Source organism: Barbatula barbatula, assembly GCF_947034865.1.
Source record: "Barbatula barbatula genome assembly, chromosome: 2".
Taxonomy (NCBI): Eukaryota; Metazoa; Chordata; class Actinopteri; order Cypriniformes; family Nemacheilidae; genus Barbatula; species Barbatula barbatula.
In genome coordinates this window covers 25,166,081-25,179,603 of record NC_136767.1, presented here as the reverse complement: position 1 = coordinate 25,179,603, position 13,523 = coordinate 25,166,081, and the positions used below count along the sequence as shown (strand labels likewise).

Below are 13,523 nucleotides of genomic sequence, written 5' to 3'. Positions count from 1 at the left end.
AGTCAAAGCATGGCCAATAAGGAAAGGCAGGTTGAATGGGGGTATTCTGTAGGTTTGGTGAATGATCATCCCAACCCACCCGCTGGGTCTTCATAGTTGAGAAGTCCAGCCCCCCAACCAGACCTGCTCCATCCAGTGACCTTGAAAATCTGAGGAAGCACTTTGTGCCGGTCTCCCAGGCAACGGTGTAGGTTCACATGGTAACTAGCAGCTTGACTCAATCAATCAAGCCTGGGCTTAGACTCCGAGACAGATTTGTGAAACAGACCAAAGTTGGGAGGAACGGCCCTGGCAGGCATGCAAAATCTTTTGGAAGGCGATCAAGAAGAGAATGATGCGTTAATGTAAAGATGTGTTGGGTTTCTTGGGTGTTTGTGAATAGGGATTACGTTGAAGAGAGAACATTTTTGCTCACTATAAGATCAATTATTTACTTTCTTGGACGCAACGTAGAAGCTACATGATGCAATATTGCTATTATGTGCATTCAACACAACCTGTGTTTGAGCTGTTATTTGACCAATGCTTTGGCCTCTCTTATGTCAAGGATGTGCTGTATACTTTATAATCTGGTAAAAAAAAAGTTAAAGACAAACATTTTTCATTTATTATTCAGTTGAGAACTTGTTAACTTGACAAGCAACATGTAAAAAATCAGCACAGCATGAATGAGAAACTTTTAGATTGGGTAAACGTTAAAACAACCGTTTAGACTCAAATATCTTACTGCATCGGGTTGCCTTCATTTTTATATATTTATTCATATATTTTATATATTTATTCATATATTTATTTTCTACAGTGTAGACACGAAGTGCTCTCATGAACGTGCGCAATTCACTGACAAGACAGAGGAGAATATATGGATTTAAGTCTGCTTTATTTGCGAAATACAAACCAAAATACATTCTCGTCGCTTCAAAAAAATCAACTGATCCACCATGCACGGATAGACCAATTTAACGATGTCTTTAGTACTTTTTTTGGACCTTGGCAAAAACTGACACCATGGTTTCAATGAGGAGGCCTGGAAAGCTCTCGGACCTAAATATCTTTATTTGTGCTCTGAATTCCCTAAACATGTCTAACGTCATTTGGGTGAGTAAAAAAATCACACAAAGTGGATTTTTGGGTGAACTATCCCTTTAAGTCATTCAGGCAGCACACCAACTAGTGCAGCATCAGACATTAATGAGATGGAATTGCGAAAAAATGTCAGGGTCTGATAGCACCTATAGCATCCAATGAGAATATAAGCAACAAAAGCGATTCTGAATGTAAGAACTGGAGGACTCCACTTTGATCATTGCAATGATGGCTGTACAGGTTTCCTAATGTGTGTGTGTCTTGGATAAGACTGTAGAGCTTCACACTGGCTATGACGACGAGTCCCGGTATTAAAAGGAGGTTCTTTTATTAAAACATGTTATATATGAACATCATGCAACGAGTTTCATTCATCCGTTTTCTCTAATTCTTACTCAAACAGTTAAGTCCTAAAAATAAATGCGTGCATGTGTGCGAGTGCACGCAACACCAAGTTTGTCAAAAATCCACACTGATGTTACATCTTCTCAAATCAGTAAGCAACCTCCAATCATCCTCAGCCGTCATGAGACACTACCGGGTGCATGAGACAACTTTGCGGTTATCAAATTGAAGACTATCAACTTGACACTCGATTCCCAGGTGGGCGAAAAGAGAAACACGGCACACCCTGGGAGATGAAGAGAGAGCAGAGACGACAGACAGAAGACAGACAGCACCGGTAGAAAATCAGAGTTGTAGCAGCATTAATTGATGGTGCTGAGTGCCATATGCGTGGCCATATGGAGCCGAGCCCCTCAGGAGAGTTGTAATAGACAGCCTGCAGACACTCACACAACCTGGCACATTTACAAACTAGGGACAAACCATTAATATATGCCCAGAGAGAGAGAGAAGGCCTGTCAACACATTTTTTTTCTTACCTGATTGCTTGTTTGTTTTTTGCTTGTTTGTCTTTTTGTATTTGCTAAAGTACGTGCAAATCAGAAAACGACAGATAAAATTTAGAGGAAATATGATAAATTTAATGTTTATCAGCTTATTCATGCAAATAATAAAACAATCTATTATAATTTACTTACTGTCATGCCATTTGTGTTTAAATGAATAAACTTTATTTCTTCAATTATACACAAATATCTTTATAGCCTATTTAAATTTAGCCCAAAAAAAACAATTAACATAGTTTATTTTGTGATTTACTGTTTTCTACATACAATCATCCCACATAATATAAAGAACATTCTGGAAAAATGTGACGTTGATTTCTTTTTCATACGAAGTAAAGCAAAGATTGACATCTTTCAATCAAACGTTGATGCTCGCTGCAGTATCACATAATCTGATTTTGAGACTTTAGCCTGGTTTTCACAGACTGGATCGCATATTTATATTTAAAATAAAATTACTTTCTACTATTCGACTAAAAGTTCTTCACTTTACATTTAAAGCAATCCAGATGAAACGTTTTTGAGAGATAATGGTTAATTGTTTCGCTTTTTTGGTGAAATTAGAAGTTCATTTCTGAGGGCAACATTTACATTTTTCTAATACTTTTAAATATGGTGATCGTCGAAGTTGATGACTTAAAATCTCATTGGTTGTCATGTGTCTTGTGACTAGATGTCATGTTTCATCATGAAACCACTTTGTGTATTATTCTGTTTAGTTGGATAAAAAGAAAATAATGTTCGTGTGATGTTAAGTGATGGAATTGCTGCTAGCACAATAATAGACCAATACACTACAGCGTTGGAGTTAGTTTTAAATAACTAGCGCTGCGGTTTTTGTAAAGGTGTATACAAACAACACGGACAAAATGTGTGTAGAATTCTCTCTTAAAGTAACCGATTAGTTGATAAAGAGCTCAAAGAAGATGAACTTCTGCTCTTGAACACAGAGATTTTTATCGTTTCCATGTGCTGGTCCATTAGTGATCTGTGAATCTGTTGTGCGGTCTGTTTGAGAGGTGAGGCTACAGGTGAATGGACTCCATCCTTCATTTCAACCATTTAAAAGGGCTGAATGGTGTAGAGCACCGCTGTTGACTTCAACCTCTGCTTGTTCAGGTTTATTTAAAAAAACATGTCATTGTTTAAAATGGCTTTTGTGAAACCCACAGAGTAGCATTTCAGTTGCATTCAGATGGTTGGTTGAGAAGAGGAGAGATGAGATGAGATTGCCAGAATCTGATGAGGAAATTAGTGAGCTATGAGACGGACTGAAAAGTGAAGACAGAGCAGGTGAGATGAAGAGAGAGAGACATGGTGATGAGTCAAACTGAGTTGTCAGCCATTCTGTTGTTCTTCAGAAGACGGAGAGAGAGAGCTGAGAACAGAACATCGCTACTGATGTCTTTGGCACGGATAGAGAACGAGTGAGCAAGAGAGCTTGTCTGTGATATTTCTGGTGTAGTCATCGCATTGGGTCAAACCGCCAATGTTTTACTGTTGCTCTTTGTTTCGTCTTCCCTTTGCTCCTCTGAATTATTCAACACCCGAGGCTCGCTCGTTCACACTCTCTCACATATTGCCTTTCTTTTTCTCGTTCCATCTACGTTTCTGTTACTCTTTTTGCATTTTATTTCAAGAACACTTCATGTGCTGCTGTGCTCCGAGTTTTCATCAGTTGAAGTTAAACAGTGCTGCTGTAAGAATGTTCGCAACTGAAATACAAAAAAACACACAAACAAAAGCTGATTTAAAGACAAATGCAGACATAGGGCAGATCTTTGGGTGCACCCCACCATTCACCATCTTCGTCTTTAACCAAACGTGTCACCTACTTAGACAGCATACCTAGACGACAAACTTAGACCCAATATTAAAGGTCCAGTCTACAATTTATTGGACGATCTATTGACAGAAATGCAATATACTATTACATAACTGTGTTTTCAGAGGTATACAGTAGCCCTAAATAGACAAACTGCTCTATAAAGCGCACTTCGTAAATACGTTATCTCCTTTGGCAAAGACGACATCTTAGTCCTGTGTCAACCACCGTAGTGCTTCGAAAGGGAGGGGTGGAGTAAGCCATTGCTTGCAAAACTATATTTTTGCATTTTTATTCCTAATCCTTCATTACTTCTTACTCTTGACTCTTTACTGTCACTGTGTAAGCCGTGTTCCCTAACCAGCGACTGACTTACTACAGCCAGACGTTTGGAAGAGTGCAAGAACATATGCTTCAACATGGTATTTCAGGCAGCGATCGTGTTACAGGCTAATGTGAGAGGGAAATATTTAACATGCACAAAATGTCTTCGCACATCCTTAAGGCCAACACACGGATGCATACTGCCAAGTCATGACCTGCTGTTTGTCATCGGACTTATCTTAGAGGAACGACAAGCTTGAGATCTAGACGTGCAGTAAACCACAGGACTCTCACTGGTCATTCTTTGGCCTGTGATGGATGCCATTTGATCATCTCTGTGGGGTGGGGGATCTTCTTCAGTCTCTGTTTCCCAGCGTGAGGAACCCTGTGGTTGAATGACAAGTCGGGCGTGAAATGGCCGGCGGCCCCCAGAAATCAGAGCCCTGGCCTGTTGGGAACTGATACACAGACTACAGCCTGTATGAGTGTTCTTTCTTAAAGTTTACTTTTGATTTTGTGATTTTCAGGCAGGACAAGAATAATGTTTTTATAAATATATACTACAGTTAATTACTTATAGGGATAGTTTACCCAAAAATAAAAAATTCTGTCATAATTTAATCACTCTCATATGAACCCAAAAAGAAGATATTTTGAGAAATGGTTTTGTGTCCGTACAATGGAAGTTTAAAGGGTCCAGTGTTGTTTGCTTACCAATTCTTCAAAATATCTTATTTTGTATTCTGCAGAAGAAAGAAGGTGATACAGGAATGACTTGATGGTGGGTAAAAGTTTGACTGTGTCACATTTTTTTTAATCACAAAATGGGCACAGACTTTTTTCCCATTGCAGCCATGTTATTTATATATTTTAAGGTATATCAAGGTGGCATCCGCTGAATCTTTACCTTATGGCCTCACTATGTACAGCTAATCTGTCATTGTGTACCATATGTTATATTCACTCTCTCTTCCCCCTTCTCTTTCTGTGTGTGATCTCTTATACATCCATACTCGCTTGATTCTCTGTGTTTCGCAGCCCACACAAGGACACAGAAGAGAGAGCGATAGAGAGATTGAGGAAGAGAGAAATGCCTGTAGGCTCAATCTGTTCTGTGGCGCGCTACACCCAGGCCACAGGGAGACCTCCACTCACTCCATCAAACTGCCACACACACATTCGGAGTATAGTGGGAAAGACTCTCTTGCCCCGGTTTTCCCGTTACCTTCTCTACCTGCCTAATTTCCTTGCTTAAATACGACCAAGTACTTCCCTCCCTCTGTCATGCGCTTTTGTTTGTATTCCATTTGTTGTGTCGCCCCATTTAAGCGGATTCTCCCCATCTCTAACTGAGATTCCCTGTCTACGTCACTTGTAGCCACAACGCTGTTAAATGAATCCGTGCTAGCCTTACAGACTGGCTGCTGAGGGTCTCCGTGATTTAACAAATAGGTTTTGTTAAACAATATGATGCAGCATTTGAAACCGAGTTAAAGGCATAGTTCACCCAATAGTTCATAAATTCTGTTATCATTTTCAAACCTTCGTGACTTTTTTTCTTCTGCAGAACACAAAAGAAGATATTTTGAAGAACGTTGGTAACGGAACAATGGCGGCACCCACGGAAGTGTGTTGGTTTTGTGTCCGTACAATAGAAGTGAGAACTGCCGGTGTTTGATTACCAACATTCTTCAAAATATCTTCTTTTGTGTTCTGCAGAAGAAAGAAAGTAAATGATGACAAAATTTTCATTTTTAGTTGACAACTATTGTGGTGTGACATCGTTTAAATTACAACAATATCAGTGGGAATACGTTTTAAGATGATAAGGGTAATTTTATTATTAGAATTTAAGGATTAGTCCAAAAACACCATTCACTCCAATTTGGAACAGGAAGAAAATAATTGAATTAGCGCTAGAACAGTTTTTTTCTCTTATCTGTGCACTGATTGTAATCCATTTTCTTTATTTTAATATTTAATGTTGCACATGTTTAGGAGACTTAGTAGTTAATAGTGTTTTATAGTCATAAAAGTGTGTGCTGATTTAATTGTTGTTAATTGTAGCTTTAGGCTAAAATAATGTAATATGTGCTGAAATAATATAATTAGTCGACAAAATTAGTATTAAAGAGTGTTTATGCGTATTGCAGGATAAAATCCTGACACAAGCATATCTTATGAACTGCTTATGAACAAGATAATTAAAGCAATTGTCTATTATATTGGGGGTTTTATGATATAATGTCTTGGTAAATTACATCATCACCTTGGAAGCTCTAAGGCAAGACTCGAAGGGGCGATTTAAGGCCTAGGACTTAAGCCTAGTCTCAGACTTACTTAAATGTGAGAGATTTTTTTGTCTATAGATGCACACAGTAATGGTAAAGTATGTTTTTAAATTTTAGTAAGGCCTAGTCCTGGTTTAAGATAATCCTAGATAGAACCCTAAGATAAACCACAGCGTCTGTATATTATGTTGTTAGGTTTAGGTTTTCACCTTGAACCGTCATTGAAAATAAGGGCATGTCAAGCAACGTCCATCCTTTCATCTGCCTTGTCTGGAAAGTACAGTACAGCTGCTTAACAAGTGGCACATACAAGTGCATCTCAATTCATTAGAATATCATGAAAAAGGTCAATACGTTTTGTCACTCCTTTCAGGAACTAAAACCAATATATTATATAGATTCATTACACATAGTGAAATATTTCGAGCCTTTATTTCTTGAAGTCCTGCTGGAAAATGAAATCAGCATCTCCACAAAGCTTGTCAGCAGAAGGAAGCATGAAGTGCTCTAAAATGTCCCGGGGAAGGGGCTGCGTTGACTGTGGACTTCAGAAAACACAGTGGACCAACACCAGAAGATGACATGGCAGCCCAAATCATCACTGACACTGGACTTCAAGCAACATGGATTCTGTGCCTCTCCAGGGTATTGTCAAGAGCAAGATGAGAGACACCAGACCCAACAAAGGCCGCTATCAATGCAACCTGGGCTTCCATTACACCTGAGCAGTGCCACAGATTGCCTCCATGCCACGCCGCATTGATGCAGTAATACATGCAAATGGAGGCCCAACCGAGTATTGAGTGCATAGAAATGAACATACTTTTCAGAAGCCTGACTTTCTGTTTAAAATATCCTTTTTTTATTGATCTTATGTAATATTCAAATTTTCTGAAACACTGAATTTTGGGTTTTCATAATCTGTAAGCCATCATCATCAAAATTTCAAGAAATAAAGACTTGAAATATTTCACTCTGAAATGAATCTATATTATATATTGGTGTTACTTTCTAAAATGAGTGACAAAAAACTTTTAATTTATTGAGATTTCATTAATATTAAATTAATTGAGATGCACCTGTACAGTTGTGCCGCAATAGTGTTTGAGTGAACAGATTTCTGTTTTTCTCGTGTTTTCTTGGCGAGACTAAAACTGTACTTTGCATTGCATTTGCTGTCTTAACCGCCTGTGTGCAATGACAAATTGTCCAATTACAGTAAGCAAATAATGTTTCCAATACCACAGAGTTTAATTGAATATGAAACACTAAAAGAGTCTCGCTATGCCTTTAGAATCTGTTAATCTGATTTATTTAGCTTACAATTAAGATACTATTTTTTATTATATTATCTTATTAGCAACCTGCGGTTGTGCTTTCTTCGTGTGCCCACCCACCAGTTGAGATTTTTCTATATCAACTCTTTCTTTCTCTGCGTTACCTCGCTTTTCTCTCCATATCCCTCCCACATCACTTCACCTTCTCTTCTTATATGTATCATTATCGTTCTCTCTCTTCCTCTATCTTCAACCTTCCATCAGATCAATAGTTCTTAATCCATCTGCTTTGGACCTGAGCTGCCCAGTCACTTCCCATCATGCCCTGAGGCAAAGTCACATGTCAAACCGCTGCATGAATTTGATGGCTTGATCCAATCAAAGCGTAGGCGGCCACTCTTATCCATCATTTATACCGAGGTCAAGGAGAAATGGTGTCTCCTTATCTCTGAAGGCTGGCGCTTTAGAAGAACGACTGAAATATTATGCTGCCGAAGTTGTGTGAAAGCTCTTCGGTGACCTCAAGTCAGGATGTCGATATATTTATAAACAAAAACATTTGTATCTTTCTTTTGGCACAGAATTTTGTATTCCAATGTGCTTTTGTTTTACGGGGCACCAAGAATCGCTTGGCCTTCTGTTTCTGGTGGTGGCTAAAGTTTATTTAGCGTCGGCCTTGGTTACGATCCTTTGATCTGCGCTTAGTCCCCCAAGATCTTCCAAAGTGACTCATCAGATTTCTCTCAAGGCAACTAAGAGGAAAAGTCGACTGAATGAACACTGTCTTGAATTATTTATCGTCTGTAGTGTTGTGTTCATGGAGTCGCTCTCTGTTACAGTGAATGTGCTTTTTACACTTAGAGTCCTGCATCTGATCTCTGATCTTTGACCTTCACCTCAGTTTACCCAAACAGGAGAAAGTTACCCTGTGAGATATTGATAAAAAAGTCTTAAATGTTATGCGGTGACCTTAGTTTGTTAACAATAGTTGACCTTGAGTTCTCGAAGAATTTCATTGTTTCACACAGGTGCAGTCATTGTATAATCAGATTTGCATGTCATTTAATAAAAAAATTAAAGAGAAAATATAGTTTTCATTAATATCTGAGGGGTTATATTGAAAGTTACATTTGTATTTTTTTTTTAAATATTAAAAAAAAATGTTTTATTAAATTGTATTATAATTTTTTCAATTAAATTTCATTTTCTCATTTTCATTTATTTGATTAATTAATGCATTTTCATTTATTAAAATATTTTTAAGAAAATAAAGAAAATGAACATGAGACATATGAAGTCCTTTTAGTAAATGTTTTAATAAATATCTTTATTTTAAAATATTTCATTAAGGAATTAATTCAGTTTTATTAAAATATTGCCGTTCATTGAATCTGTATACACCCTCACCCAACAAATGGCTTTGGCCAAGAAAATTCCCCATTCAGGCATATTTAAGACATAAAGTCACATTCATTATATTACATCAACTATTCTCAATGTTCTTCTCTTCCTAATTTTGATCACGAGATGAATAACGTTGTTTCAGATCAGCCGCAGACAGCCCCCATTATGAGTGCACGTGCTGACAGCCCCAATGATGTCACTGTTGTTCAGTTGCCATGGCGCTGACACCGAAATGTATTCGTGGCAGGCGCTGAGATCTGGTTTTGCATATTTTTGGTCTCTCTGGCACCCTGTGCTGCTGGAATCAGTATTCATCCAGACATCCCTAGGCAGACGCTGATGTTGAGCCAGCATGGCTGTCGTCAGGCTAGTTTCTTACTCCCCCTCCAAGGCCAATTCATTCCCAATCTCCTCAGCATGTGACAGGTGCAACTGTGTTATTGATTTGGGCAGTCGGTTTTAATGTGCTCCGGGATGCGCAACGCTTATTGTCTTCCCCCCCTCGGTGTGCGTGTCTATTAAAATGCTGCCAGGAAAATGTTCTGAAATATTAGACAGCTATCCCCCCTCACCTCCCATTCCCATTTCAGCTGAAATATATGAGGCCGTCGACAAGCCAAAACCGAAGCCGTGGGGTCCGGCATGAGACTCGCTGTGAATAAATCACATTCGCTCGCTCGTGCACACACACACAGACGTGCTGCAGCGTTCACAAGATACTCTGTAAATAAAGTATACACACCAAATGCGAAGAAAGCTGTTTAAATGTCAAAAGCATCTTCGCAGCAGATGAAGGGAGGGACTGTAATGTCCTGTGTAAACATAACACATTCATTGTGTCACTTACACTGTGTTCGTTTTTCATCCAGTCTATTTTGTTTACACAGCATTTCATTTCTGTCTGTCAATGCTGGTTAGAAATTGAGTGTAATTGTGTGAACGTATGAACTAATATACAACTAGTATTAGTATATAGTAGTCTGAGTCGTCTGAGTCGTCTGAGTCGTCTGAGTCGTCTGAGTCGTCTGAGTCTGAGTCTTCCACATTTCCAAACAAGAAAATCCTACCTGAATGAATACATGATTGACAATTGGCTGAGCCACTTTGTTTGCTAATGCCTTGGACCTACAATTAATGACTTGTGACAAGTAGAGCTGAGCAATTAGGATTTGTTTAGCTTGCGCTCTATAGGGCTGTGAATGAATGGGTCTCTCTAATCCACTGCATAAACTCACATTAATGTACACTGAACATCAGGCAGACTCGAAGCTGGGCTGCTGAATCTTTGTGGAGTGAATGCAAGCTTGTTAATTTGGCTGCGGTTTATTTCCTGCTAGCGATAGGAAAGCGTGCTGTAAGAGTTTGTGTGGGAGGTTTTATATTTGATCGGGCCAAGAAGGCACCGACACAACATGTGCACAAATAAAGCCACAAGAAATATCTTTATGAGACTGACGGTTTGAGCAGGACCTTATTGGCTTATAAAAGACTGAAGGCAGAACCAGAGAGAAAACGTTTATTGTGCTTGTCTACCAATTAACATTCTTTAAAGGTTTATTGCTTCATCGTTCTTTATTACTCGTTTTACAGTTTAAATGAGACGTTCTGTATAAACTGCTTTGGAACTTTTAAAACCTGCTTCAACCCAAGGAATCGTTCAACCCAATATGGACATTTTCTCATTATTAAGTTATCCTCGAGCCATCCCAGACGTAAATAACTTCCTTTTTAAGTTGAACACAAAAATATTATTTTATTAAAATGTTGTATGTCATTTTCTTAAATGGGCCTATAAATGAAAGCTCCAAAAAAGTAATCCAGATGATTCCAGTGGGTTAATGAATGTCTTTTGAATGGAAAATATGATATATTAATATACTGTATATAGTATGATATTATAAATAACATTTGATCTTATTATGAGATTAATACAACGTGTATCCATAGAATTATACAGATCTGCATGCCAGGTTCAAATCGCCAAGATGTAAACAAAACACTTAAGTTGAATGGAAAATTCTCAACAATGAACCCCAAAAAAACGGATGAACTTCTGATCCTCATTAAGAAAACAGAAGAGAGTGGTTGGGACGGCTCCTTAAAGTGCAAATGGACTGTAATTGCTCATTTGCATATGCGTAATTGCAGTCCATTTCTACGGCGAGACCCAAAATGTCCGCTACACGTACAAATGAAAGGCGAGAAGCACACGAGTGTGCGATAATGGCCCGGTATGAAATATTTATGTAAGAATATGGCACTCCAGTGCCTGCAAAGTGTTGTTGAGGGTATTTTGTAACATGAAGAGATGGGGACCGTGTTTCCTAATTTGATTATTTAAACACGTTTTAAAGTTTTAACCACGGCCATTATCTGTTTCACAGTCCCTAAAATCATCTATTCTCTAAGTTGGTCGGACCGTTGAAATACCTTCAAACATTCTAATCATAAACTTATGTTTTTATTTTATAATAATTTTATTTTACTCCCCTGAATTTTCATCTTAGCACTCATGAGCTGGCAGCTGGCAGCTTTTTTCAGGTGTGATTATTTTCAGCGATGTGCCAAGGTTTAGCCCATATATGAATAATTTCCCCCCAACTTTCTGTCTATTATCATTCATTGAACTGCTCGCCCGCTATACCGGCTCCCGAAAACCGACTGAAAAGTAGTATTTTACGCCATCTCACTTTTGAACCGTGACATACTCTTTCAAATGTATCACATTTTCCCCTTCATCACCTCCATTTTTGACGAAAGGTGTCACCGAAGGAGAGAATGAGCGTTAAAAGAGCTGCGGTAAAAATCGTACCTGAACCGATAATGAGGTCAGAGAATGAATGAATAATTCTCTCGTATCTTTTTCTCTTTACAGTGTGACAGCGAGAGTGACATTGATGACAAGGTAAGATTCTTTGTGTGTGTGTGTGTGTGTGTGTGTGTGTGTGTTTGTGTGTCTGTTTACCTAAACCATCTCGAAGTGCGTGAGAGTCATTTTAGAGTTTATAGAATGAAAGGCTGTCGTCTCTCTGTGTGTGTTTGTGCGCGTGTGGATGACAGAAAATGGCTGCCAGACTTGTGATTGTTGATTTATTTGCATATTACAGGGATACAAAGAGCAATGCGGCACGGCGGAGAGACAATACATTTATTGCAGAAGTGTTTTAAGGTTTCTGAGCGGTGCCGCTGTGTTGGGGATGTCAATTCAGCTACTTTGAAGTAGTTTGAACTGGAAGAGAAAAGGAGTCGATGGATGGCTGTTAAGCTAGTTAGTTCCGTACAGCATGTACTTTTGTGAAGTCAGCACTAAAGAACTCCTCTAAAATGTTCAAAGAGTTCAAAATATGAAGAAAAATACATATTAGCTCCGTTTCAAAAATTAGTACATATGCAAGCACAAGTCGTTCTTTTCTGTGCTGTTCCTCGTCCTGATTTTCCAAAAAATATAAAGCTCGTATATGTTTCCCAAAGATTAAACTTGTAAAGGAGACGTCTTTCATTGCAAGCCGACCTTAGGAACATGAAACAATAGAATGCAGTTTCCACGAAAGACAATATGTCACACATGCAATAATGGCCTAACTCCATAAGGCGTTATATTTGCATACATTTGCAAGCATGGGCTTCAGCCATATATATCGCCCTCAGATTATACCATTACATCTCATTTGTTATTCAAATGCTCTCTGGTCACGAATGCTTTCGAGATTTGGTTAGCGGTTTGTAGGTTGCCAGATCCTTTCCGGCGAAGTGTTTTGTCGTTTGTTTATCTTTTAATATTGATAACCCTAATATGACTGTCACCCATATAAACAGCATGTAGCTCCAGCGGAAGTGTAACACATGTTAATTCCCCTGCAGTTAAGCAATTACTCCCTGTTAAATGAATGTGATAGCATAACTAATCTCCTGTAAGCCAAGCTCCCAGTTCGGTGGAAAACATCTCTGGCTCGCTCTATAAATAATACATTGATAGCGAGCAGCAATTTGCATTAACCGCAGCTCACGCTAGTCAATAGGCTTTTATCTTCCTCCTCATTGAGGCAGATGGTAAGAGAAAACCTCTTTGGATTTGACACGATGAAGAGAGGGACTTTTAAAGCGCCGTGTTCTTTTAACACTAGCTTTGGAAAAGAGAAAATCTGGTTTCCTAGAGTTTTTCGGGAGGCTTTTACTTTCTTTGTGATGAAGGAGTTTAGCAATGTCAGGCCCTGTGTTAAGATGTTACTTTTCCATGAAGATGCTGTTGTTGATCAGATCGTGTATGTAGGGGAAATATACAGTATATATATGCACAGTATACTTACATACTGTATATGCAATATATACAGTATACACATACAGGACTGCTTAGTTTAACATTGAGGAGATCAAGATGTTCCTACAAAATCCTAGTCGACATGGC

General features: G+C 38.6%; 1 protein-coding gene across 14 annotated transcripts in view; it reads left to right on the top strand.

Moving 5' to 3' along the window:
* Positions 1 to 13,523, top strand: part of fbrsl1 (fibrosin-like 1) — a 228,217-nt gene that overhangs the window by 129,877 nt on the left and 84,817 nt on the right. For all 14 annotated transcript variants that reach the window (XM_079483064.1, XM_079483063.1, XM_079483061.1 and 11 more), the window contains one exon: positions 11,994 to 12,023. In XM_079483064.1, coding sequence (XP_079339190.1) covers positions 11,994 to 12,023 — 30 coding nt within the window. The remainder of the gene's footprint in view (positions 1 to 11,993; positions 12,024 to 13,523) is intronic.